Source organism: Osmerus mordax, chromosome 12 (assembly GCF_038355195.1).
Source record: "Osmerus mordax isolate fOsmMor3 chromosome 12, fOsmMor3.pri, whole genome shotgun sequence".
Lineage (NCBI taxonomy): Eukaryota > Metazoa > Chordata > Actinopteri > Osmeriformes > Osmeridae > Osmerus > Osmerus mordax.
The window spans coordinates 2,946,520-2,971,482 of NC_090061.1; the positions used below are offsets into that span (position 1 = coordinate 2,946,520).

The following is a 24,963-nucleotide window of genomic DNA, read 5'->3' on the forward strand; positions in this document are numbered from 1 at the left end:
CCTTGCAGACTAAATGATGTTCAGCTAATGTTTGTGCAACCTGTCTGTGAGTCATTGAGAAGTATTTCCTCTATAAGTGAGACCTAGAATGATGATTGTGATCAATGTCTGTCAACTCAAGAGGTGTTGTTTTGCGGATTCAAGATCCAAGGCTTTTAGTTAGATCGATTTATGAGCAATTTTCAAGGGTGAGCTTATTTAGATAGTTTATTGGAAAAAAAGGGTCTTAGCCCTGCTGTTCCCTCTAGAGATTCATGATCAGGTTTAAACGTCCAAGATCCTAATGGAGTGGAAGGATGCCAATACAGTTTCTAAAATATCCAGAGAGTATCCAAGCCAAATGTAATCTTTATTAGAACTGTTTCTGTACAAAAAGCACTGGATCACAGAAAAAAAACATGCAGTATGTACAGCATGGTCAAAGACAGGGAAACGACAGCTGGAGGAAATCTCTCCAGCTGTATTCTAAAGACATTAATTAAACATTGTGCTTTGATATAATTTGATGATATATTTCATATTTCACAAAGATGCAGTACCTATCCCCCCTTTCACATTGAATCAAACATTGAGAAAGTACAATTTGCAGTTTTAAAAAACATCTGCTGAAAACCATGGCGGCAAAAGCAAGCTTTCTACAACTATGACAAAAAAAATAAAATAAATGCAAGCTATTTGAAAATTCAGTGTGTGGATGGAAAGGATATGAGGAATGGAGATGAAGGAAAGGATTGTGAGGAGTTGGCCAAGTTTTAACTTGGGGAGAAATTCCCATGTTTTCATTCAAAATGGGCTTAGAGGTCAACAATATTGAAGTCAGATGTTTAGTGAGGAGTACAAGTGGGCTCTAAAAGCTACATATCATTCTCATAATTCAAAATGGGTTTTTCCAGCGAAGCCTAACTGACTTTTACCTCATAATAATATTATGACTAGGTAATGTCACCCAATGGAGATTTACCTCACTACACATAATTTGTTTACAGTCAGATACATTATGTACCACTATTGTGATGTTTAAGACTGACTATGTGGGGTCACGGGTGGAATCGTTTCTCCAAGAAACCCTGACTAGACACATTCATTACGCCTTATAGGCTGACGGGTCTCGGATACCAAAGTAATTTCATAATAATTTCAATCGAAACCTTTACTAAATAAAAAAATATCATTTTAGTGTTCTTCATGCTTTAAATAACAGTAATAAAGGCATTGTGTTTGAGCATGGTCAATTGTAAGGCATCAATTATGTAGTTTGTCTTTATTTTTTGAAAACATTCCACTGAGATGTGGAAATATAGCTTGCATTACAGTAACTCAATTGCATAAGTAAATGATACAGATTGTGTGCAACGACGATAACACCACCACCAACAACATTAACATCAATGGAAGGTTCCTTGAGATCAGTGATCCTTACAAATGAGTGGTTTTAACTTGAGTACGGGTTTGTCTTTTACTATACATTCATCCTCATCGAAACATAATGAAGAGACTTGTGTCCATTGTGAGGATGGACAACATATATTTAACTTCAACCACAGAACTGATGGCTATGCCTTCAAATAAAAAACTAAAAGGAATGGAGAAAAGAATGGATTAGCTTCTGAAATATACAAATTCACATGACAAGGAGATTGCAATTTCAGGCAGAAAGGTCAAGTCCATAATGACAAAACACATGGGTGCATATCTGTACTACCCTTCGTCTTTTAGTTTTTTTAAAGTTTTTTTTAAACATTTTCTTTTTCTCCTCGCTCACTAAGATGCATTGCTCTTATAAGTGCCTCAACTAAAATAGTGCATTAAGAAATAACTGATTATACACAATTCACAATAATACACAAAGGACAATAATAAGAGGAAAAACACAAATGTTGTATACAAAAAGTTAAATATAGTATCGGAAAATTATTATTTTTTATACAAAAGTGGTGGAGCGTTGATCCTGCTTTCAAAAACAAGGGTGACCATGTCATGACGAGACTTTTTTGTTTTTACAAAAAGGTTCTTCCTCTCACTTGTTCACTCTTTTTACAATATCTAAAAGGTATTAAGACATCAAATGTGTTTACGTATATATTTGAGACTATCATTCAGGCCTAAATCACAAAAGGAATCCCAAAACATACGTTATAAATACATACAAAATAAGCACAATCAGAAGAATAACAAGAAATCTGGTACCTAAACGTGATTAAAACTGCTGCAAGCATTTCTGGTTAAAATCTACCACTCAACACACCCGGAAGTACAACTATTGTACTGTATTTCAAAAATGGTTGACACCCAAAAACAAACCCTGGAGTTGGCCTGACATTACTGAGATAACGTTGGTGAACAAATGTTATTATAACATTTGTATTTGCTTTTCCGGAAGAATTCCGCCAAACCTGTCATTAGATTAGAAAATTGCTGCATTTTCTTCCAAAATATGCTAAATACACACACCATTAAAAGCTATGGTACACAAAAGAAAATGCTAAAAGACACTGACATTAGAGATCAATGATCTTTGAAGAGAATTTCTTGACATTGTCAGGGTTAGATTCCCGTTCAACGTCACACTAATTGTTTGAAATTTAACAGAGAGAAAGATAGTTCCTGGATTCTGCATTTACATCAGCTGTAGTCGACAATTCTCATTGGTTTTTCCTACTCACAGTGGTTCAACTGAGTCGTAGCCCAGTTTTTAAGGATCCAGTCTAAGGAAACTTCGGCCTTGCAAATAAGCCTTGTTAACTGGGACAATATTCACACAACGAGGTGTCCATACCTGCCATTAGACCATAGTCTATCATTCACATTGCTATATTTTCAGACTGGCTAACCTTTTCATCAGCGTGCTACTGGTTCGGACAAGCAAGATCACTCTTGTCCCCGATGTTAAAGAAGGAGCTGACCATGAAGTCGACTACGGGCACCTATACAAACATAATTTAGCGACGTTGAAAAGTTCTGTGGAACTGTGGCGGTCTGGATTTTGTGGTGTTGCGGTTCTGGTTCCTGGAAAAGCGGGAGTTCTGTCCACAAGGTTGGGGAAATTCAAGCTGCGCTTGTTAGTGATTCTGTGGGCCAGGGTTGCTGGGTCTCCCAGGGCAGGATGTCTTCTTCACATAGGGGGGACTATGAGTCCTGCCATTGCTGAAAGACACAAACACAACGATTATCACTCAAACACAGGCTACGGACGGTATCAAGCGCATTGAGAGTCAACCCAAAATGCACAACATCGTTGAGACATCTTGATCTGTTGTGACGTCAACACTCGTCTCTGCTTCGAAGATCAATCATTCGTATCGTGACGCATACGTCACTCGTAAATAAACTGACGAACTGCAACTGAATTACACGATAGAGAATGCAACTGAGTTATAATGATTTCGGTTTTGACGTTTTGAATATGAGTAGGTTCCCAAAAACAAATACCCAAATTCATCTCCACCATAGAGCCAGAAGTTATGGATCAACTTTGACCTCATGACCTACCCCTATCTCAGCCTTATCGCTGTGGTTCGGCCGTGATGCACAAAGTTTACCATTACATGTTTTTCAGCTAAGGAATGCACCCTTTATATATTCTTTCAGCTGAAAGGGGGCGGGGCCGGGAGGCAGGAAATGGGCGGGATGCTCACCCTGTAGGCTGCTGCCATTGGTGGTTGTGCAGGTGGGGGGCGGGGATGTCTGTGGCCGCACGACAGGGGCGAAGGCGCTCTTCTGTTTGACTGCAGAGATCATATGGACAGGAGAGAATGAATAAGGGCCTAGGGATCCAGCGGAGAAGAGAGGGATGGAGGAGGAGGAGGAGTAGGAGGAGGGAGAGGAGGTAGATCCTAACGGAGGGCTGTAGGAAGTGACTGAAACAGACAGGCAGACAGACACACAGAGGTTGGTGAGTGGATGGACTGAGATGAGGTGCAACATGGTCATGCATGGGGGGGTCTGGGGTACATGGATGCCTGCCTATAGGGAAGGACTGAGGGCTGGAGACACATGCTCGGAGCAGAAAAAGGTGCAAAAATCTGCAAAGTTGATCCATAACTTGTTGGCCCGAATCAGATGTGGACAAAGACAGTACCTTTGACCCAAGGCAGCAGCAACTTCCGTTCTGGTTTTTCTCCCGAAATAACTGTGTTTCTACAGAGCGTCTGCGCCTACAGTGAAATCATCCCACCACAAGCTGACTTCCTGTTTGTCACGCACTTCTACCATTATTGTTTTGGTCACCAATTTGTATTAGTCAAGGAAAAGGCAGCTGAAGTTGCTGTTACTACTGTACGGCTTAGGTGTGTTACTACGGTTACTGGGTTTGTTAACATCACATAACTCTAGAAGCATTACTAAACGTGCAGTGAAACAGTTGTCACAAAACATGTAGCCTGTATTTCTAAAATGTTACTTCCCAGTCCCCCAAAATACACAGTTGGTGAAAATCATATTCAAAATGGAACCATGTAATGGACAGTGAAATGCTTTTGAGCATTATGATATGAATCACACAATCAGTGCAGTTTTGCTTCGGTAAGGTACACATCATCTTTACAGTTATCGTGAGATGTTGAGTCTCTGGTTCAGCTGTGTGAGGTCAGACCGGAGCAGGAATGGCTTGATGAGGGTGTTAGTTGGTTAGCGATGGACAGCGATGAGGGAGATGAATGAGGGGACAGTCAAAGTTCGGCATAGTGCATGGAACCACGTCTGTGTGGCGCAGAGAGACTAAACACACCCCTCCCTTCATCTCCTCAGCCCGATCAGGAACCCTGACCTGAGACCAGTCCCACAGATAACCCAGGCTGCCACTCTGAGGCTGCTACGCTGAGGCTGCCACTCTGAGGCTGCCACACTGAGGCTGCCACACTGAGGCTGCCATGCTGAGGCTGACACACTGAGGCTGCCACTCTGAGGCTGCCACGCTGAGGCTGACACGCTGAGGCTGACACGCTGAGGCTGACACGCTGAGGCTGACACGCTGAGGCTGCCACACTGAGGCTGACACGCTGAGGCTGACACGCTGAGGCTGACACGCTGAGGCTGCCACACTGAGGCTGACACGCTGAGGCTGACACGCTGAGGCTGACACACTGAGGCTGCCACTCTGAGGCTGCCACTCTGAGGCTGCCACACTGAGGCTGACACGCTGAGGCTGACACGCTGAGGCTGACACGCTGAGGCTGCCACACTGAGGCTGCCACACTGAGGCTGACACGCTGAGGCTGCCACTCTGAGGCTGCCACTCTGAGGCTGCCACTCTGAGGCTGACACTCTGAGGCTGACACGCTGAGGCTGCCACTCTGAGGCTGCCACACTGAGGCTGCCACTCTGAGGCTGCCACGCTGAGGCTGCCACTCTGAGGCTGCCACTCTGAGGCTGCCACTCTGAGGCTGCCTCGCTGAGGCAGGGGATAACCTGGGGGTTATCCTCCTGCAGGTAACCAACACCCCAGTCACCCAGCTCTGTCCTGTCACTGTTTACGTTTAGTTGCTAAGTCACGGTTGAAATATACAGTTTGGCTATAACGTAAATCCGCCATCTGGTTAGGATTGTTTTAACATCGTTCGGGGTTACTCTAGGACTGTCCCAGCACACACATGCCCCCTCAGAAAACCACACTGAGCCCCATCTACATATCTGGACATCCCATCGCCTGCCATGGAGAAATGATCCGCACAACAGGTGGCTTGAGACGGGGTGAGGTGCTCGGCTGTGCCCCCTGCTGAGCCCCAGGGCAGGGTACAGACTCACTATGCCCCCTGATGAGCCCCAGGGCAGGGTACAGACTCACTATGCCCCCCTGCTGAGCCCCAGGGCAGGGTACAGACTCACTATGCCCCCTGATGAGCCCCAGGGCAGGGTACAGACTCACTATGCCCCCTGATGAGCCCCAGGGCAGGGTACAGACTCACTATGCCCCCTGATGAGCCCCAGGGCAGGGTACAGACTCACTATGCCCCCCTGCTGAGCCCCAGGGCAGGGTACAGACTCACTATGCCCCCTGATGAGCCCCAGGGCAGGGTACAGACTCACTATGCCCCCTGATGAGCCCCAGGGCAGGGTACAGACTCACTATGCCCCCTGATGAGCCCCAGGGCAGGGTACAGACTCACTATGCCCCCTGATGAGCCCCAGGGCAGGGTACAGACTCACTATGCCCCCTCTTGCGGGTCAGAGACTCACTTGCGTAGGGAGAGTTGGCGCTGGATCCGTTGAGGAAGCTGGGCGACCCGGGGACCCCCAGGTTGGTCATGCCCGCGCCGTACCCGTTCATGGTGGAAGTGATGGTGTTGTAGTTGGACTGCTGCGGGGTGGAGCTAGGCACGTAGCCGCGAGGAGACACACTGTTGGAGTTACGGGAGTAACCTGGACATGGGGAGGGAGGGAAGGGGGGAGGGAGAGAGAGAGAGAGAGCTTTAGTGGAAGAGAGAAATCGATGATTGTGTATTGAGGGTCGTATGTTTTGCTGGGGAAACCAGGAAAGGGTCTTTGAGTGGTGTGATCTCCCTCAGCACTTAAAACAGAAACGCTACACCTACACCCTTGATGAAGAGGAGTGTGTGTGTGTGTGTATATGTGTGTGTCGCTGGTTCCCTAATGCAGGGGAAGCATTGAGGCTTTGCTGGGGATTGTCCCTTTCTGCCTCTCCCTTCACTGTGTTCACTGACATGTGTTTCCCATCGCCTGCAACCCCCCCAGCCCCCCTCCTCCCCCCCAGCCCCCCTCCTCCCCCCAGCCCCCCTCCCACCCCTTATCCCAGGACAGAGACTAGGCAACGGTTCTCCTTCTGGGAATTGCGTTGGCCCAAACCAGGAAGTTGGAGAGAGGGAGATAAGGGAGGGAGGGGGGATGAAATGGAGAGGAAGAAAGGGAGAGAAAAAGAAAAAAAGAGGGGGAGGTAAAGGGTGGGAGAAAGGGAGAGAAACAGGATAAGAGAGGGGGAGAGAGAGAGGGAGAGAAAGAAAGAGAGAGAGAGGGAGAGAAAGGGAGAGAAACAGGATAAGAGAGGGGGAGAGAGAGGGAGAGATAGATAGAGAGAGAGAGAGATAGGGGGAGGAAGGAACACTGCTCTACTTGGCACACTGTGAATGTTGGGAGTGTGCCTTCGGGTCAGCAGGAACATGGGTGCCTCATGCAAGGATGGGGTTAAAGGTCACGCCAGAGGACCACTACAGCTCTACGCCAACCCGCTGAGGAGAGGGAGGGGGTCGAGGAGAAGGAGGTGAGGAGGGAGAAGAGGGGAAGGAGGCAGGAATGGAGGGGGTAGAGGATATTAAGCGGGGCAGGAAGGAGAGGGAAGGGGGAAGGGGTGTATGAGGTGAAAGTTCAGGTAACTACACCACTCTGCGGGGTTGAAAGACACAGGACAGCCAGGCCTGAGGGAACCAGTTAGAAACTCTATCCACCAATCAGGCGCTGACGTGGAGGGCAGGCAGTGAGGAGTGCCGCGCCTGCCCTCAGATGGGAACCAACACCAGAGGACGGCTGAAATCATATATTTTTGCACGGAGACAGTGTGACACAAAGCAGATCCGTGGTGGTATGTTAGGAAGGCCTGAGCGGAACCCTACCTTGTGTGTTTGAGAGGCCCCTGCATGTAAACCGCCTGCTTTTCCTAATGATTTCATCTCAACGCGTAATTGAAGGAGACGTAAAGAATAACGTATTTCATCGCGCTGTAACAGCGAGGGTGAACCAGTCAGGCCCTTGGCCTGCAGTTCCAGTGACTGTGAATGTAAACCTGTGGTATTCTCCATTTCCTCCCCAGCCTCCATGCTTTCCCATGACCTCATAGATTCCTGTAGGTGTTCTCTGCTCGGCGATGTCAAAAACAGACAATGGAGAGAGGGAGGAGAGGAGAGGGGGAGGAGAGGAGAGGAGAGGGGGAGGAGAAGGGGAGGAGAGGAGAGGGGGAGGAGAAGGGGAGGAGAGGGGGAGGAGAGGAGAGGGGGAGGAGAAGGGGAGGAGAGGAGAGGGGGAGGAGAGGAGAGGGGGAGGAGAAGGGGAGGAGGAGGAGAGGGGGAGGAGAGGAGAGGGGGAACTAAAATGGCGAGGTGTCAGGGGAGTGAACACAGTTTGGCATGTATTTTTGTGTGTGTGTGCGCACGTGTGTGTGGGGTGTGCAGGAGTGTGTGTTTCTGTGTGTGAATATGTGTGTGTGTGTGTGGGGGTGTGTGTGTGAGTGTGTATACATGAATGTGACTGGTTTCCATCTACAGTGTGTTCATGCTATCTTGCAGACAGGTCGAGAGAAGGACCTAGAATAGGATTCATCTGCAAAACAAACATGCATGGCCGTATATCTGTGTGTATCCCTCATTCCTACGCCCCTCAGAAAGGGCACGTTTCCAAACGCCTCCGTCTGTGTGTGTGTGTGTGTGTAGTCTGGAAGACCACAGTACTGTAAACACATGCAAATTTGCTGTCAAACACAGGATGTTAACGACAGTGACAGACACACATGCAACAATATGCTCACACTGACTATATGCATATACATAAACACACACACAGTTTCTTGAAACCTTGTGAAAGTGTGTGTTGTTCGTTGCACTGTGTGTCAGCTTGGTGTTTTATTCATGACATGTCTTCTGCGTTTCCTAACTCATTAGCACCTCCCCTTCCTTAGTGCTGTTCATGCTTTGTGACAGAGAGCGGGTGTAACACACACACACACCACCTCACCAAGGCTATGGGGTGTGGCTTACACACACCCAAATGCACGCACACACACACCTAGGGTATAGGTGGAGCAGTCTAACTCTCTCTCACACTCACACACACACACACTCACACACACACCACCTCACCAAGGGTATAGGTGTAGCAGTCACACACACACACACACACACCACCTCACCAAGGGTATAGGTGTAGCAGTCACACACACACACACACACACACACACACACCACCTCACCAAGGGTATAAGTGTAGCAGTCTCACTCACACACACACACACACACACTACCTCACCAAGGGTATAAGTGTAGCAGTCTCACTCACACACACACACACACACACACTCTCACACACACACACACACACACACACCACCTCACCAAGGGTATAGGTGTAGCAGTCACACACACACGCTGCCTGGAGGAGGGCAGAGCAGCAGCTCTCACCCTGGTCCGCCTGTGAGGCCTCGGAGATGTTGACGGCCAGCTGGCTGCTGAAGGAGTTCACCCCCATCATGCCAGAGTGGGCGGCCGCGCCCGTCAGGGAGGGCAGCTGGTTGTGGCTGCGGGGGACACTGTACAGAGCCTCGGTCAGGTCTGCTGCCCGCTTCAGGATGATCTCCTGGAGGGGGGAGGGGGAGAGGGGGGAGTGAGGAAAGGGGGGAGGGGGAGAGGGCGGAGTGAGGAAAGGGGGGAGAGAGAGGAGAGGGAAAACAGGGAGGACAAATAGGAAAGGTGAAGATGAAACACTTATTTCTTTCATGTGTGTGTTTCAAATTCTGTTTTATTTGTCTGTTACATGAATTCTTTGATCCCGGTTATAATGAGAAACACAAAATGACTCAAAAAGCAAGTAATCACCCTTATCTACAGTATATTTACCAAAAAACACACATTTTCAAGGGCTGTAACAATATCTGTAATTGGTTTGATGTCGTGTCTAGAGGTGAACCAGAAGGCCCAGGTCTCTCTCCTGTCTCACCTCTACAGATGGTCTCTCTCCTGTCTCACCTCTACAGACGGTCTCTCTCCTGTCTCACCTCTACAGACGGTCTCTCTCCTGTCTCACCTCAACAGATGGTCTCTCTCCTGTCTCACCTCTACAGATGGTCTCTCTCCTGTCTCACCTCTACAGACGGTCTCTCTCCTGTCTCACCTCTACAGATGGTCTCTCTCCTGTCTCGCCTCTACAGATGGTCTCTCTCCTGTCTCACCTCTACAGATGGTCTCTCTCCTGTCTCACCTCTACAGACGGTCTCTCTCCTGTCTCACCTCTACAGATGGTCTCTCTCCTGTCTCGCCTCTACAGATGTCTGACTAGAGGTCTCTCTGACCTGGCTGTGTCGCACTACAGCTCCATCTTATCAAAACTACCACCCCCTCTTTCCTGCTCCACACAAGACTGAGACATGAACCACTGCAACACCATGTCCCATGTCTGGAGCCTAACTAACCATTATTTCTATGTTTTTTCTTAACTAATGTCATAAGTCTCTGGACATGTGTATAGTGTGTGTGTGTGCAGTGTGTGTGTGCAGTGTGTATGTCTGTGTGTGTGCAGTGTGTGTGTGCAGAGTGTGTGTGCAGAGTGTGTGTGTGTGTGTGCAGTGTGTGTGTGCAGAGTGTGTGTGTGTGCAGTGTGTGTGTGTGCAGTGTGTGTGTGCAGAGTGTGTGTGTGTGCAGTGTGTGTGTGCAGAGTGTGTGTGTGTGTGCAGTGTGTGTGTGTGCAGGTCCGTACCTGGTTGTTGTGAGGCATCCCGTACAGAGCCTCCACCAGGTCTGCAGCTCGCTTCAGCAGCACCTCCTGCAGACAACACCTGAAGTCAGCTCCACACCAAACATCCTGCATCCTACATCCTGCATCCTACATCCTGCATTCTGCATCCTGCATCCTGCATCCTACATCCTGCATCCTGCATCCTGCATCCTACATCCTGCATCCTAAATCCTGCATCCTGCATCCTACATCCTGTATCCTGCATCCTGCATCCTGCATCCTGCATCCTACATCCTGCATCCTACAGCACTTACGTCCTGCATTTGATCACTAATTCATTTGATATTTTATTTGTTATTTTTCAGTTATAGGTACAGCTTCATGGTCGAGTATTTAAGTGAGTTCATATGTCACAAGGATGTAAGATAGGCTTCTACTCAAAGCAACCTCAAATAATCACGTCATCTAAAACAAGGTTATAGTACAGACTTGCATCCTTCATCAAATTCAAAGATTTGACATTCGGGCTGATAAGTTTATTCAGTGAAACTAAGTTACAAGTTACTACTTGAAACAGAAACCGACAGCAGTATCAGGGAAGTGTTCCGATTTCAGATCAGACGGTTAAATCCCCCTCAGTGCATTTGAAAAGCCGACATGCGACACAACCAGTCGTATATTATGCTGGAGCTATAAAACGAGAGCACATTAAAGAGTGATCATTGTTTCGGAGAGTTTAAGTCAGAGATGAGCTTTAATGGGGAGCTTTAATGGGGAGCACTGTGCCTTCTAAACAACCTAAAGAAAACAGCTGTCTGCATCTCATTTTCACCCCCACACACGCCCTGTGTCACACACACACACACACACACACACACACACACACACACACACACACACACACACACTCACTCAAGCATATACTCCCAAACAAAAACACACACACACACACACACTCACTCACTCAAGCATATACTCCCAAACAAAAACACACACTCACGTCTGCAGTTCCTATCTTCAACACTGAGGCCCTCTCCCCTGCAAACTTCCTCATCCATGTGACACACAAGGCTAGCACCCCCCCCCCTCCTGTATGCAGTCTGGGATGACAGAGTGTGCTAACTGAATACATGACATCTCTGTGTGTGTTTTCAGCAGCAACCTTCTTCATCGGGCTCCCAACAGCCCACAGCAACAACCTAACTGCAGGCTGCTTGAACTGCATAAGGGCCTTCACTCAACATCACTACTGGTGGCTCTGTGCCATGTGTGTGAGAGTGTGTGTGTGACAGTGTGTGTGTGTGTGTGACAGTATGTGTGTGTGTGTGTGACAGTATGTGTGTGTGTATGTGACAGTATGTGTGTGTGTGTGTGACAGTATGTGTGTGTGTGTGTGTGTGTATGTGTGACAGTATGTGTGTGTGTGTGTGTGACAGAATGTGTGTGTGTGTGTGTATGTGTGACAGAATGTGTGTGTGTGTGTGTGTGTGTATGGGGGAGCACCCTGAGGTGGGAGGAACACATTAACACTTTCAGACTGCCTCTGGTGCTTCCTATCAGTCTCTTCAGAACCCCGGCTTATTAGACCCACACTGCATCTGTTTATTGGATTTCCCCGGTCTAATTTCCCTCCCTCCCTCCCCCCATCCCCCCCCCTCCCTCCCCCCCCCCCCCTCCCTCCCTCCGAGGCCGCAGGCTGTTCTCCAGCCCCGAGGAGGAAGCTCCCATCTCTCGCCGGCAGCTCAGCGGGTCGCCGCGGCGATGGCTCTTAATAACAATAACAGGGCGGATAAATAGATAAATATGGGGCCGGCTGCTGGAGTGTGGCGAAGCTAAATAGAGGGACAAACGTGTGTGGCCTCTTTTGGGAGAGAGAGAGAGAGAGAGAGAGAGAGAGAGAGAGAGAGAGAGAGGAGGGGAGGAGGGAAGGAGAGAAGGACCGAAGGAGATGGGAAAAGGGAGGAGAGGAAAACCAAATGAGAACGAGGAAAGGAAAGGATGAGTGAGTGGCAGCAGAGCAGGTGGGGAAGAAGCCACAGTCACAGGAGCGCGGAGGAGAGCAGAGGAGGGGGAGGGGGGGTGTGTGAGGGTGTGTGTGTGTGCGGGGTGTCACCCAGGGGCTCTGGGGATGAGAGCTGGTGTTGTGGGAGCCTCTGCTGGAGGTCTCCAGGGTATTACACTGACGAGGGCCTTCTGTCTGAACGCCAGCCAGGCAGACCGTGGCACAGCAGCGTACATCCACCACCATGTGGCTGCGCTGCTATACCCACAGGAACCACGCTGTACTTACACTCTACGTGGAGGTTACATGTAACTACACGGCAATCACACAAGTAACGCCACTGCACAGAAGTTATGTAGGAAAGGCTACATAGCCTGACAGCGTTTCACGTGTCGGACGTTGATCCGGCCTGGCTGGATCCTGCTCTGTGAGCCACTCAGACGGATGACGAACGGCGACGCGGATACGGCGTGTAGACAGCGTGTTCGCTGGCGTGTTTGCTGGCGTGTGAACGCCACGTGAAGGCGAAGGTGAGGAGAGGCGACAGGAGGACGTAGGGCAGAGACACACGCGTGTCCATACGGAAACAACAGTCCAGAGGGTGGGAATGACCCAGGCAGCCCCACACACAGGAGGGAGATCAGATCTGTGCTTGAGGACAGGAGGGAGGGAGGGTATGATCCACACCAGGAGGGAGAGAGAGAGAGAGAGAGAGAGAGAGAGAGAGAGGGAGAGGAAGAGAGAGAGAGAGAGAGAGAGGGAGAGAGAGAGAGCAGATAGAGAGAGGAAGTGTGATGAGTAGAGAGTAGAAAGAGCAGAATCCCAGGAGAACATCTGGTGTACCGGATCACACCAGGAGCAGATATCACCACAGGGAGAACAAAAGACTCAAGGGTTAAGCCCCACCCCCCCCCTCCCCACACCCCCCCCCCCTCCCCACTCCCAAGCCACACTCCGTATGTCTTAGAGTCCTTACTGTTTATATCACTAAACAAACAACACGACCTACGAGTCGTAAAGTTGCATTTCTTGAACTTTTTTTCGTCTTGTTTTGTGATGCATGCAGATTTAAAGGCTTGTGATGCTTTACTGGCAGAGAGTTCAGAGTTACCAACGAACCAGGATGTCCCTCTCGTATTTTCCCACGACAAACTGTGTGACCTCGGGAAAGAGCTAGTCCGAGCCGTCAGAGGAGCGCAGATCCCTGCTCTTGTTGCATGGCTACAGTAAATAACCGTTGCTTTAACAGCTTGTTCATTGTGGATCGGAATTCATCCTAATGGATTGTTTATCAAAAAATAAAACAAGCATGGTGTGTGCGTGTGTTGCATGCATGCCTTTCCTTTTATCAGATGTCATGTGAAAGTGTGTTCCTCTGTCATGTATCCTTGCACCCTGTCCAGACCTCATCCACCCAGCATCCACCCTGCAGGTCAACACTGACACCATTCCCAACAACCCCATATGTATGTCTCGCCCTCTCTCTTTGTCTCTGTCTCTCTCTTCCTCTTTGTCGATCTCTCTCACTCCTTCTCTTTATTCCTGTCTCTCTCTCTGTTTTCCCCTCTCTCTCACACACACACACACACACACACACCTAGGCCACACAAAGCCAAGTACAGAGCTCATTTCCCAGCTCCTGTCAGTCTCGTGCCCAGACCTCCTCCCCCCTCGTAGGCCGCTCTGCGATCCACAGAGAGCGGGCGCAATCTGTCACACCCTGGCACTGCCAAGCGCTCCCCCCCCGTGTCCCGGCCCCTCCCCCCCGCCCCTCTCCCCCCCCCCCCCCTCTGGCAAACACTGGCTTCATTAATCTCCATTATAAAACAGAAGTTAGTTAATGTCGCTGACGCCCTGCCTGTCTGCCTGCCGATATACTGCGTGTCTGACTACCTGTCTGTCTGCCTTCCTATATACTGTCTGTCTGACTACCTGCCTATCTGCCTGCCTATATACTGTCTGTCTGACTACCTGTCTGACTGTGTGCCTGTCTGTCTGTCTGCCTGCCTGCCTGCCTGCCTGTCTGCCTGCCTATATACTGTCTGTCTGACTACCTGTCTGACTGTGTGCCTGTCTGTCTGTCTGCCTGCCTGTCTGCCCGCCTATATACTGTCTGTCTGACTGTGTGCCTGTCTGCCTGCTTGTCTGTCTGTCTACCACAAGACCCTCTGGCAACACCTTCAGCCTCTACCAAGCAAACATTCAAACCTACAGAACACATACAATAGGAAAATACTCTACACATACACACATATTGTGCGTACACAAATTAGAAGGCCAATGCACGTACAACACTCGCGCGTGCACACACACACACACACACACGCACACAGTTTGCCACACTTGGGCCTTTGTTGTTTCCCTGTAGCCTTGACAACACAACAGCCTTCTCAAGCTAATGACGCCTCCTAGGCCTCACTGCTGATGTTCATAGATGAGTGTGTGTGTCTGTGTTTGAGTGTGTGTGTCTGTGTTGTCTCCTGGGTACATTTGGAAAGTAAGTAAATCACAGCAGTCCTCCCAGAAACAACAGTATTCATAATGTTCTATGTCTGGTTTTAACTAGTTATCATCAAACAATAACATGCGTTGAGAAACACCCAGAGCTCGACTCCAGCTCCTTAACTGGCACGCATGGTGCCCCATTCTGGAGCATCATTACTGACGGGAGCTCCAGTCCAACTGGCCTGGCTGTGGTGACTGCTGTTGGTGATGTGTGTGTTTTGCGTGTTTAATGTGTTTGTGTAAAGGCAGTTAGAACAGGCGCAATACTCACACATATTCACCCCCCCCCCCCCCGCCCCCAAACACACACACAAGCCCCACCCGACCACACCCCCAAGTACCCCCCCCCCCCCCCTCCCCTATCAGGACAGCAGTGAGACAGTGCCATTGGATTCCTGTCAGAAGAAGTGCCGGCAATCAGAGCACTGGTGCTTTAACACTACTGAGAGCTCTGGCCTAATCAATACAGTAATGCACTGCTCCTCGATACCATCATAATCTCTTATCACTACCATGCACCTCCAAGAGGGAGGAGGGAGGAGAGGAGGGAGGGAGGGGGTAGGAGGGGCGGGAGGGAGGGAGGGAGAAGGGAAACACAGCAGGCGCACGCATGTGCACATACACACGCATGTGCACACACACGCATGCAGTATATACTGCAAGGGAGTCAGGTGGCTGAGCGGTGAGGGAATCGGGCTAGTAATCCGAAGGTTGCCAGTTCGATTCCCGGTCATGCCAACTGACGTTGTGTCCTTGGGCAAGGCACTTCACCCTACTTGCCTCGGGGGAATGTCCCTGTACTTACTGTAAGTCGCTCTGGATAAGAGCGTCTGCTAAATGACTAAATGTAAATGTAAATATACGCACACATACAGTCCACACGCTTAAACAGATCACACACCGGCCTGCCTCCGGAGGGAGGGCCTGGCGGAGAACAGGATGTGGAGAGGAAAGGCTGTGTCTCCTCTGTGGGTTTGATGCTAGTCAGGGATGAGGAGCAGGCTGCGCCCTCGCCCCGCTCCTTCTGAGAGCAACACGAGGATGGGAATCCAGTCTGTCCTGGAACACGCTCACTGATGGCTTTAAGCCCTGTCTACCTCGGAATGAGAAAAACTGCTTTAGCACGTGTGTGTGTGTGTGTGTGTGTGCAAGAGAGAGACAGAGACAAATAGAGAGAAAGGGAGAGAGAGTGTATCTTTAGGATGAATGCAAGCTCTTTTTTTATGATCATAACCAGGGAGGAAAATCATTTTATCTGCCATGCTTCCCCCTGGTGCTGTCTTCCAGACAAGATGGAGAGGCACATGCAGGACTGAGAGACCACACGTCCTACATCACTTTACGGTACTTCAGTGACTTCTTGTGGAATAACTCACACGAAGAGCAACCGCTTAGCAACCAGCTGAGATGTAAACAATCCTCCTTGTAGGTCAAGGGTCATCTTCATTCCGCTTCCACACAGGAAGTAGTTATCTATATTCTGAATCCACACAGGAAGTACTTATCTATATTCTGAATCCACACAGGAAGCGGTTCAGTGTAGTTTCTAGGTTTCAGATGTGAGTAAGTTGGATTTACGTGTCTACAAGTTAAACACGAATAAATCGCTGGCTATTTTCAACATTGATTTTAATAGATTTAAACGATTTTAATAGATTGATTAAATCGATAGAATAGCTCTGTTCCCTTTAAATCAAACACTACAGCATTTCTTAACACAAGCAAAACCTTTCCACATCCTTCACACCGCACCTAACCCACCCCAACCTTTTTAACACCAGCCCTCCAGCCCTCCAGCCCTCCCTCCCTCCCTCGACCCCACCCCCCCCACCCCACGCCCGCACTTGCCCTCCTCTGTCTGCAGACCCCCCTCCCTCCCCCCTCTTCTTCTTTTGTCTGTTTTCTCCTCTCCTCTTGTAGGGGCTCAATTATGGGGGAGGCTCCAGGGTTCAGGAGGTGCCTGGAGAGAGAGGGCCGGCTGACCCTGTAGAAGAAGCCATCCGACAGCCCCCTTAACCATGATAAATCACCTGCAGATCCTCCACTCTCCTGCCTCTCCTTCAGCAGCTAGCTAGCTAACCCAGCGGGCGCACACACTCTCACACACCAACGCACACACTCTCTCACACCCACACACAAACTCTCTCACACACACACACAGAGAGAGAGCACTGGATACTGTGGTCTCTAACTATCTCTGTACAGCACGGATGGGTTATGAATGATTCTGTGCTGAAGTCTAGGATGAAGTTCCTGTTTGTTGAAGGGAGGCTAGGAGTATCTGGGGTTTATTAGAAGATAATCGAGTTTGATTTGGATACAATTTTTTATTAAATTTACCACATGCAATTTCACTAAATATTACATTTAATATTGTTTAAATTTATTTATTTTATTTATTTATTAAATTAATAATTCTTTATAATTCTTGCAATGATTGCTTTACACCAAAACTGTCCTTCAGGTTCAGATGACATCTAAGGATGGACATACAGATGCCAAACGCATTTAACCTCCCAGTTTTACAGTTTGTAAATCATCTTTTTATAGCACTTCCTTTGGCATCAAACACAACCCATTCTCCATCTTAGTTTTATATTTGATCTCTGTTACCCCCGAGTTTGTTGTCATAACAGGCCTCCTGTTCCTGTGGAAAAACCAATCCTCAGTTCAAGCAGAGAATCACCATCCAGGTGTCTGTTTAACAGGATTCATAGGCTGTTAAACCCGCAGTGACCTGGGATTGAGTCTAACCGCAAAGATCTGGGATGGAGAAGAAGTCCAAACCAAACTGCCGTTTCCCTGGAGGCAGTAGGGGTTAAAACACCTCAATATTCCCAATACATCTGGATATGGAACACATGGGAGAAGTTCTGGATAGGTTCAAGATATCTGAACGGGGGGGAGGGAGTTGGACAGTGACGCTCTTCCATATTCTCGATACATCTGGATATGGATAGCTTGGGAGAGGTTCTGGATATCTGAACGGGGGGTGGGGGGTGGGGTAAGGGCTGAGAGAGAAGTGAACCAAGACCACATCTTTCTGCAGGAACACAAGGTGGGGGGGGGGGGGTGATTTCCAACCCCATCCCTCCGTACAGCTGGACAGGAGCACTGTGGGGGAGGCTTGGACCTGGGCCACCTCCTATAGACATCTCTCTGGTGACTGCAGCGCTTGGCTGGGGCCAAGGCAGGCTTGGAGATGAGGTCAGAAGGTGAACCTGATCCAGGGATGTCCTTAGAGGTGGGGAGTGACCCGACAGCCTTCCTCTCCTCCTGTCTGTCCTCTGCCAAGCAGGAGGTCCAGCTCACACCTGCTCCTCTACGGCCGCAAACATCTTCATCGCTTCCTTTCCTTGTCTTCCTTGGAGGTTTAGGTTGGTTGAGGGGCAGTTCTATGGGCATATGTGAAGCCCTCTGTGACATGCTTGCGTGTAAAAAGGGCTATACAAATAAATTTGATTTGATTTCCATCATGGCCGATGGAAAACAGAGGCTGCTGTTACGCAGAGGACAGGACAAGGCTCGTCTCCAACCCCTCTGTTTCCATTTTCAATCATTATTTTCCCCTTTGTTAGTTGTTTTTCATGGAAGGCCCCTAATTGCTGCTATAATATGTAATTGACGGTTTAAACGGATTTACTTTATTTTGGAGCCTTTCGGATTCTGGTCATAGCGTTTGTGGGTGACATAACCCCAAACTGACGACAATAGCTGTAACACCTATATCCTGTTCACCAGGCCAAGAGCTGTAACACCTATATCCTGTTCACCAGGCCAAGAGCTGTAATACCTATATCCTGTTCACCAGGCCAAGAGCTGTAATACCTATATCCTGTTCACCAGGCCAAGAGGGAAATAGAAGACACAGACTGATGTATTGGCTTGTTCACATCTCTGTCTAGCACGGAGAGGCAAAACGAAAAACGTGGTGACCTGTCGACTTAACTGCTCCTGAGTGATCATGTGACTGCCTTCTGACATGATCTCATTGGTCGGGAGCAATGTGCCTCTTTACAAACAGCGGGCTTTAACACATTACTTTGTGGTGATTTCTTTCTTGTCTGAAACGTCTGAAAAGCTTGTGGCTGGAGGGAAGAAAGAGAGAAATCTATACTCTTATTGAGTGTTCTTTTGAATAAATAAATATTTAAAAGGCGGGTAAGAGACATTCCACTCTATTCGTTGCAAATCAGGGCATCAAAGAGGCCAGACAATGTATGCTCACTATTAGTATCAATTTACAAATAAACTGCTTTTTTGGTGACTGGATCTTAGATGTCAGATTTTGATAAATGGTTTCAATTTGGCAGCTGCTTTAGACTGTCACCCCCCATCTGATCGTGTCCCCCTCTACAGCAGTTGGCTGCCTGAAAGAATCTAACTCAGTTAGCATCACACCTTTTTAGAGGGGAAAATAATCTTTTCATGCTAACCAGCAGGCCTGGGCACCTGCCGAATGCTGGATTTTTTGGCCGTGCTTTGCCGAGCGTGTGTGTATGCGTTAACGGGTCTACATTTATCTTCCATGTGTGACTTTTGAGTGTTCCTCGCGTGTGTTTAAACGTCAGTGTACATGTGTGTGGACATCCTCATCACAGCGCCTCCTGTGAACGCCTTCACGAGCACCTCTCTCAAACCCGACTCCATCCGGACTCAAACACAATCACACACACAATCTCAATCTCCAGGGCAGTGACCCATAAACACCCGTTTCTAGTTTGACCCTTTCTTTTCCAAAAACAATAGAACACTTAGCGCCCGGGTCTGAGGTCGAAGGCCGAATGCTAACCGAGGAACACGAATCAACCCTATGAACCATCTCAAGTTCAAGCCTCGGGAAACTTGGCTTCAACTCTCTCTTTCTGTCTGTCTATATGACTTAGTGTAGGTGGTCCAGCGGGGGAACGAACAGAGGACTGGGATTCCTCAGTGACCGTTCTGAAGTTTGGAGCGTCCAACTGACTTTTGATGGGTGTCCGGGGTCAGTAGGATCACCCAGGGAAGCGTCTGCACTGACCTTGGGTAGCCTCTCTGGATCTCCGGGGTGTCGGGGGATGACCTTCTGCAGCCGCTGGAAGCCGTAGTCGATGGTGGGCTCGTTCAGTGCTGCGAGGAGACAAGAGGAGACAAGTCAACACACAGGAGTGAACGAGAGGAGACAAGAGGAGACGAGAGGAGACAAGAGGAGACGAAAGGAGACAAGAGGAGACGAGAGGAAACGAGAGGAGACGAAAGGACACAAGAGGAGATGAGAGGAGACGAGAGGAGACAAGAGGAGAGAAGAGGAGACGAGAGGAAACAAGGAGACAAGAGGAGACGAGAGGAGACAAGAGGAGACAAGAGGAGACAAGAGGAGACGAAAGGAGACAAGAGGAGACGAAAGGAGACAAGAGGAGACGAGAGGAGACGAGAAGAGGCGAGAGGAAAGAAGAGGAGAGAAGGAGACGAGAGGAAACGAGGAGACAAGAGGACACGAGAGGAAACGAGAGGAGACGAGAGGAAACGAGAGGAGACGAGAGGAGAGAAGAGGAGACGAGAGGACACGAGAGGAGACCAGAGGAGACAATAGGAGACGAGAGGACACGAGAGGAAACGAGATGAGACAATAGGAGAAGAGAGGACACGAGAGGAGACCAGAGGAGACAAGTCCACACACAGGAGCGAACGGCCCCACGTAGCGAACAGGAAAATCTGGCGAACGTGACAAAGGAATAGAAAATCGAAAGGCAACTGTGTCATCCTTAACAGCAGCAACAGCTGCGATATATTTAATTAGTTTAGCAGACGGGTTTTATCCAATGCGATATCCGCGTAGATCATCAATTAGCACAGTATCATCTTGAACTCCTGAATATCCTACGTAGTGTGTTTCATGCGATGGTGTGTTTGACAGCCTTATGAAGTCATCAGTGAGGCCCTGTGTGCTTCGCTCCGTCTAGCAGCTGTCCTACCAGGCCACCCTGCCCTCGTACACACGTCCTGTAGGCTATCAGTCCCGGGTCTGTCAGCCAAGTGTCCGCCAATATCTCCCTCTCTCCTCTCCGCTCTCTGCTGTTTATTAAGTGTGAGACCTTACTCTCAACCTGTCCCCGTCACTATCCCTCTCACTTGCACATTCCTAACTAATTCAATTGCACCCCCTTCACTCTGGGTTCTCTCTCTCTCTCTTTTTATTCCATTCTCCTCCTGCAAACAACGCAATTTCAATTCCTTCGCCTCTCCATACGGAGAGAGAGAGAGAGACACCCGGAAACGAGCTAGGGGAGATATTTCTCCATAATCAAGCCCATTAATCATAAAAGGCTGTCAAATTTGACTTTGGGGACAATTTGTCAGCCTTCTTGCCCACTACGCTTTTGTCACCGGCGCCTCTTGTATTCTGTAAGGATGATTGACACACCAAATGCCGGTGAGTAGAATAGCTAGTTTGCGCTAATATGCATAACCGCCGCTTTCATGAATAAGAATAAGGTAGCGACGGTGGAGCAGGGGTCTCTTTCAAAGGCCTCGCTGGCGTTTGACGCGAGCGGCAAATAGATGTTATTACCATTATAACAATATTTGTTTTCTTTCCAAGGGATTGGGCGCCGGCGAGCCTCTAAATCAAATTTGTCGGAGCCCGTTTCAAACACAGGCGAGGAGAGGAGGGGAGAGAAGGGTCCTGTCGACTGGTTGGCAACGCTAGCTGAGGGGTGACGGCGAGCAAGACGTGCCCTCTCTACGGGGGCTGCCATGTTGGATCTGAGCCGCTCGCTCCGAGCAGACACCATGAAGGAACAGCCCGACCCAAACTCATTACTTTACCGTTGATCTGATCTCCCCCTCGGCAGTTCGACACAACAAGGTTTCTCGGAACGTTGACTACCTGGATGCTTGGATTTTGCGGGACTTGGCACAGTAGGCAGTAATCAAAAACTAAATCACTTTTAGATGTTGCTCACGCATTATCATAATCGTAGAACTAGCACTGGGCGTTACGGGAATTCCGTCATTTATAAAATAAAAAAAAGAATGTCAGATACCAAGAAGGAGTGGTCGCGAGCGGCATCTGGGAGTGTGAAAGAGAATAAAAGAGAAACTGAGATGCACACGACGATTGACGGAGAGAGAGAGAGAGAGAGAGAAATAAAGGAGGAAGCGAAAGCAATCTCATAACACTTGGCTTTTAATGAACCTCTTGAGAGGGAGAGAAACAGAGAGGGAGAGAGCGAGAGAGAGGGGGGGGAGAGAGAGAGGGAGGGAAGGAGAGAAATAAAGACAGAGGGGAATCTAGACATCTCTCCCACCACCACCAAGCCCTCAGAAATTAAGCCCATTACTTCCCCTTATTAAAATCCCCCTGCACTTTGACCCTAGCTTCCCATTGGCTGCCTGAAGGCCCATCGCCCTCCCAGCCAATCGATATGGCTGCCTCCTTGCAAAGAGCCTGAGTAATTGGAGAGCGCCAACGCGCTAGGCGAACCCTGACCCTCTATGCATTACACCGCCCATATGAAGATAGATTGCCTGATTTAGTGTAAACATATGCTGCAATTCCAGCCATCAGTGCCACTTTCTCTATCGTAATTTGTATTGATTTTTTTTCCGGAGGCCCCAGCCATCTTTCGCGTCTTTGCAGTGTCTGACGGGGATGATTTTTTTGTTCTTTCGAAAGATAATGCAGTTCACTGGTGAGAGGAGGTAAGAAAAGAGGGAGAGAGACACACAGAGAGACACAGAGAGAGAGAGAGAGAGAGAGAGAGAGAGAGGGAGGGAATTAGAAGAGGAGATGGAGGTTATCTTCCGTACTCATTCTATCATTATTCCTCACTCTCTATTTCCCTCTCAGTCTCTCTCTCTCTCTCTCTCTCTCTCTCTCTTTCTGAGAAAATGATCAAACGTCTCACTCTAAAGAATGCGATTATTATCCGACAATTACTTACCGAGAAAGTGAAACAGAGAGAGGTGCAGTCAAGTAAGAGACGTGGAGAAAACGACAAATCTGAACGTCTGAAAGGCCACAGCTCCGTCACAAATAACCCCAGTGTCACCTTTTGCCTTACGAGCAACCACACTGGCTCCTACCAATATTAATAATCATGTATTTATTTAGCAAATGCTTTTCTCCAAAGTCATGTCCGGGGGAAGGGGGGGATTCTAACCTGCAATCTTTTGATCTGCAGTCACATGCGGTGCCACTGAGCTGTACCCATCCCATAATAACAGCACAACACCACAGAAGCACAAACAACACAGGTCAGGTATGTCCCAGATATGTCTGAGATTTAGCCAGAGATAAAACCATGTTTACATAAGAGTGCTTAGAGTCTGTGCTACCTCAAAACCTTTCCCTTCGCTGTCAAACAGAATGGGTAACAACTGTGATTGGTACTGTACAATACTGTACAACTGTGATCGGTGCTGTACAATAAAGCAAGGCTCAAGACATTCAGGAATTGGCAAGAACCTTGCTTTGTGAAACCAGTCCGAAAATCATGTCCTTCAGAAGAAAAAAAAAACGACTTGTCGCACACAATCCCAACCAGGGGTATTTCAAAATAAGAGGCGCATATGAAACGAGCTATGAGGCTAATGCTAGTATCGAGGAAGTGCTGACTGGGTGATTTCAGATGGGTCTGTACTAATCACATAAGCTATGCATGGTGAGGCAGCCATGTTCAGGTCTAGTGGGCAAGCCCAGGTCCCCAGAGGAATGCTTCCTTCAACACCGACACTGTAAAGAGAGAGTGTTGTTCAAAAGCACCTCGTAACTCACATGTTGACTGTCCATTACCCTTAAAAATGTGTTATCTATCTCTAACGGACCCGTCTTTAAAACTAGTTCCATGACATATTACATTTGATGAATCTAGCTTGAATTCATTCACGTCGTTTACTATTCATGTCTGTTTTCTCTGAACTCTCCAACCCTGCATGTCAGCTTGTGAGAGGAGAAGGCTAGCTACGTAGAGAGAGGGTGGGCGCTGACTTCGATGGCTGGAACACAGCCTGGTTCCTTCAACCATCAGTCTCACGGGCAGTCCAAACTTCCCCTGCCCAAGTCTTCACAGCTTCAGATGGGTCTGTATACATTATCTTTCATATGTTTACATCCCCCGTCCTCCGTCGTGTTTACATCTATTTACTCCATTTTCCTTTTTCATATTTTTCTATGCCGACCGCCTCCAACCGCTTAAACCCGGATCTGTTTTCCTACTTTGCTGACCCTGTTCCTATTTACCAGGCGGAGCCCAGGGGAGAAGATGCACTTTAGGAATCCCTTCTCACCTTTATGTTTTTCCTTTCTCTTCACTTCAGTGATGTCCTTGTTGAAGGCACGGTCATGTCCCCTGATGAGCCAGCTGTCTCTAAACCACAAATCTCCCCTCGCCTGCTCCCTGGCTCACTCACAAGACTCTTCGTGGCTTTCCCTGTATTACACTTATCATTTCAGATGGAGTCCATATTCCATATAAAATACGTCCTCTCCCTAGACAGGCTGTGTTCCGGAATGGAAGTGTTCCGGAATGAGGGGGGGGGGAGGAGGATTCCAGGGCGTTTGGATCCCAGAGCAACATGCGCCGCAATTTTCTGTCTCTATTCATGTTATGATTGATGCAGGTCATTGGCAGCGTTTGGCCCCATTGCCCGTGGATATGTGTCGCAGATAATTCCGCCCTCCCTCCTGGGGCGGGGAAGGGGGGGGAAGGAATTGACAGACGCACACCGGCACTGAGCCTTAAGTGGATGGGCTGATTTGTTTTGCTATTTTATGCTTTGGTCTGTCAAGTGGCGCTGTGAGGGTTGCCTTCTGGGGCCTGTAGGCTGCGACCTGTTGACAAGCGTCTAAACCCCCCTGTTGCACACTCGCACGGCGCTATTGATCACGCCTCGCTATCCTCCCTTCACTTCAGGTAAGAAGGTATTACAACACTCATGAAGGAACAGGGAACATGCTGACTAGGTTTTCACCCTATCAATGAACGGAACCAACTAGCGCACGCTTGAAAATATCTTGAGGCGCGTACAAACACAAGCAATGCAGAGTCTTGCCGTGCACCCGACACTGCTGCCTGGTTCAGTAT

At 48.7% G+C, this 24,963-nt stretch overlaps 1 protein-coding gene across 1 annotated transcript in view; it reads right to left on the reverse strand.

Annotated features, from left to right (window-relative positions):
- Positions 1 to 330: 330 nt before the first annotated feature.
- The window catches only part of LOC136953929 (transcription factor COE3-like), a 36,466-nt gene continuing 11,833 nt past the window's right edge, over positions 331 to 24,963 (reverse strand). Inside the window, exons 5-10 of the mRNA XM_067247405.1 lie at positions 19,917 to 20,005; positions 10,411 to 10,476; positions 9,120 to 9,294; positions 6,175 to 6,357; positions 3,636 to 3,725; positions 331 to 3,144 (exon numbers count right to left, since the gene is read on the reverse strand). Coding sequence (XP_067103506.1) covers positions 3,113 to 3,144; positions 3,636 to 3,725; positions 6,175 to 6,357; positions 9,120 to 9,294; positions 10,411 to 10,476; positions 19,917 to 20,005 — 635 coding nt within the window. The 3' untranslated portion in view covers positions 331 to 3,112. The remainder of the gene's footprint in view (positions 3,145 to 3,635; positions 3,726 to 6,174; positions 6,358 to 9,119; positions 9,295 to 10,410; positions 10,477 to 19,916; positions 20,006 to 24,963) is intronic.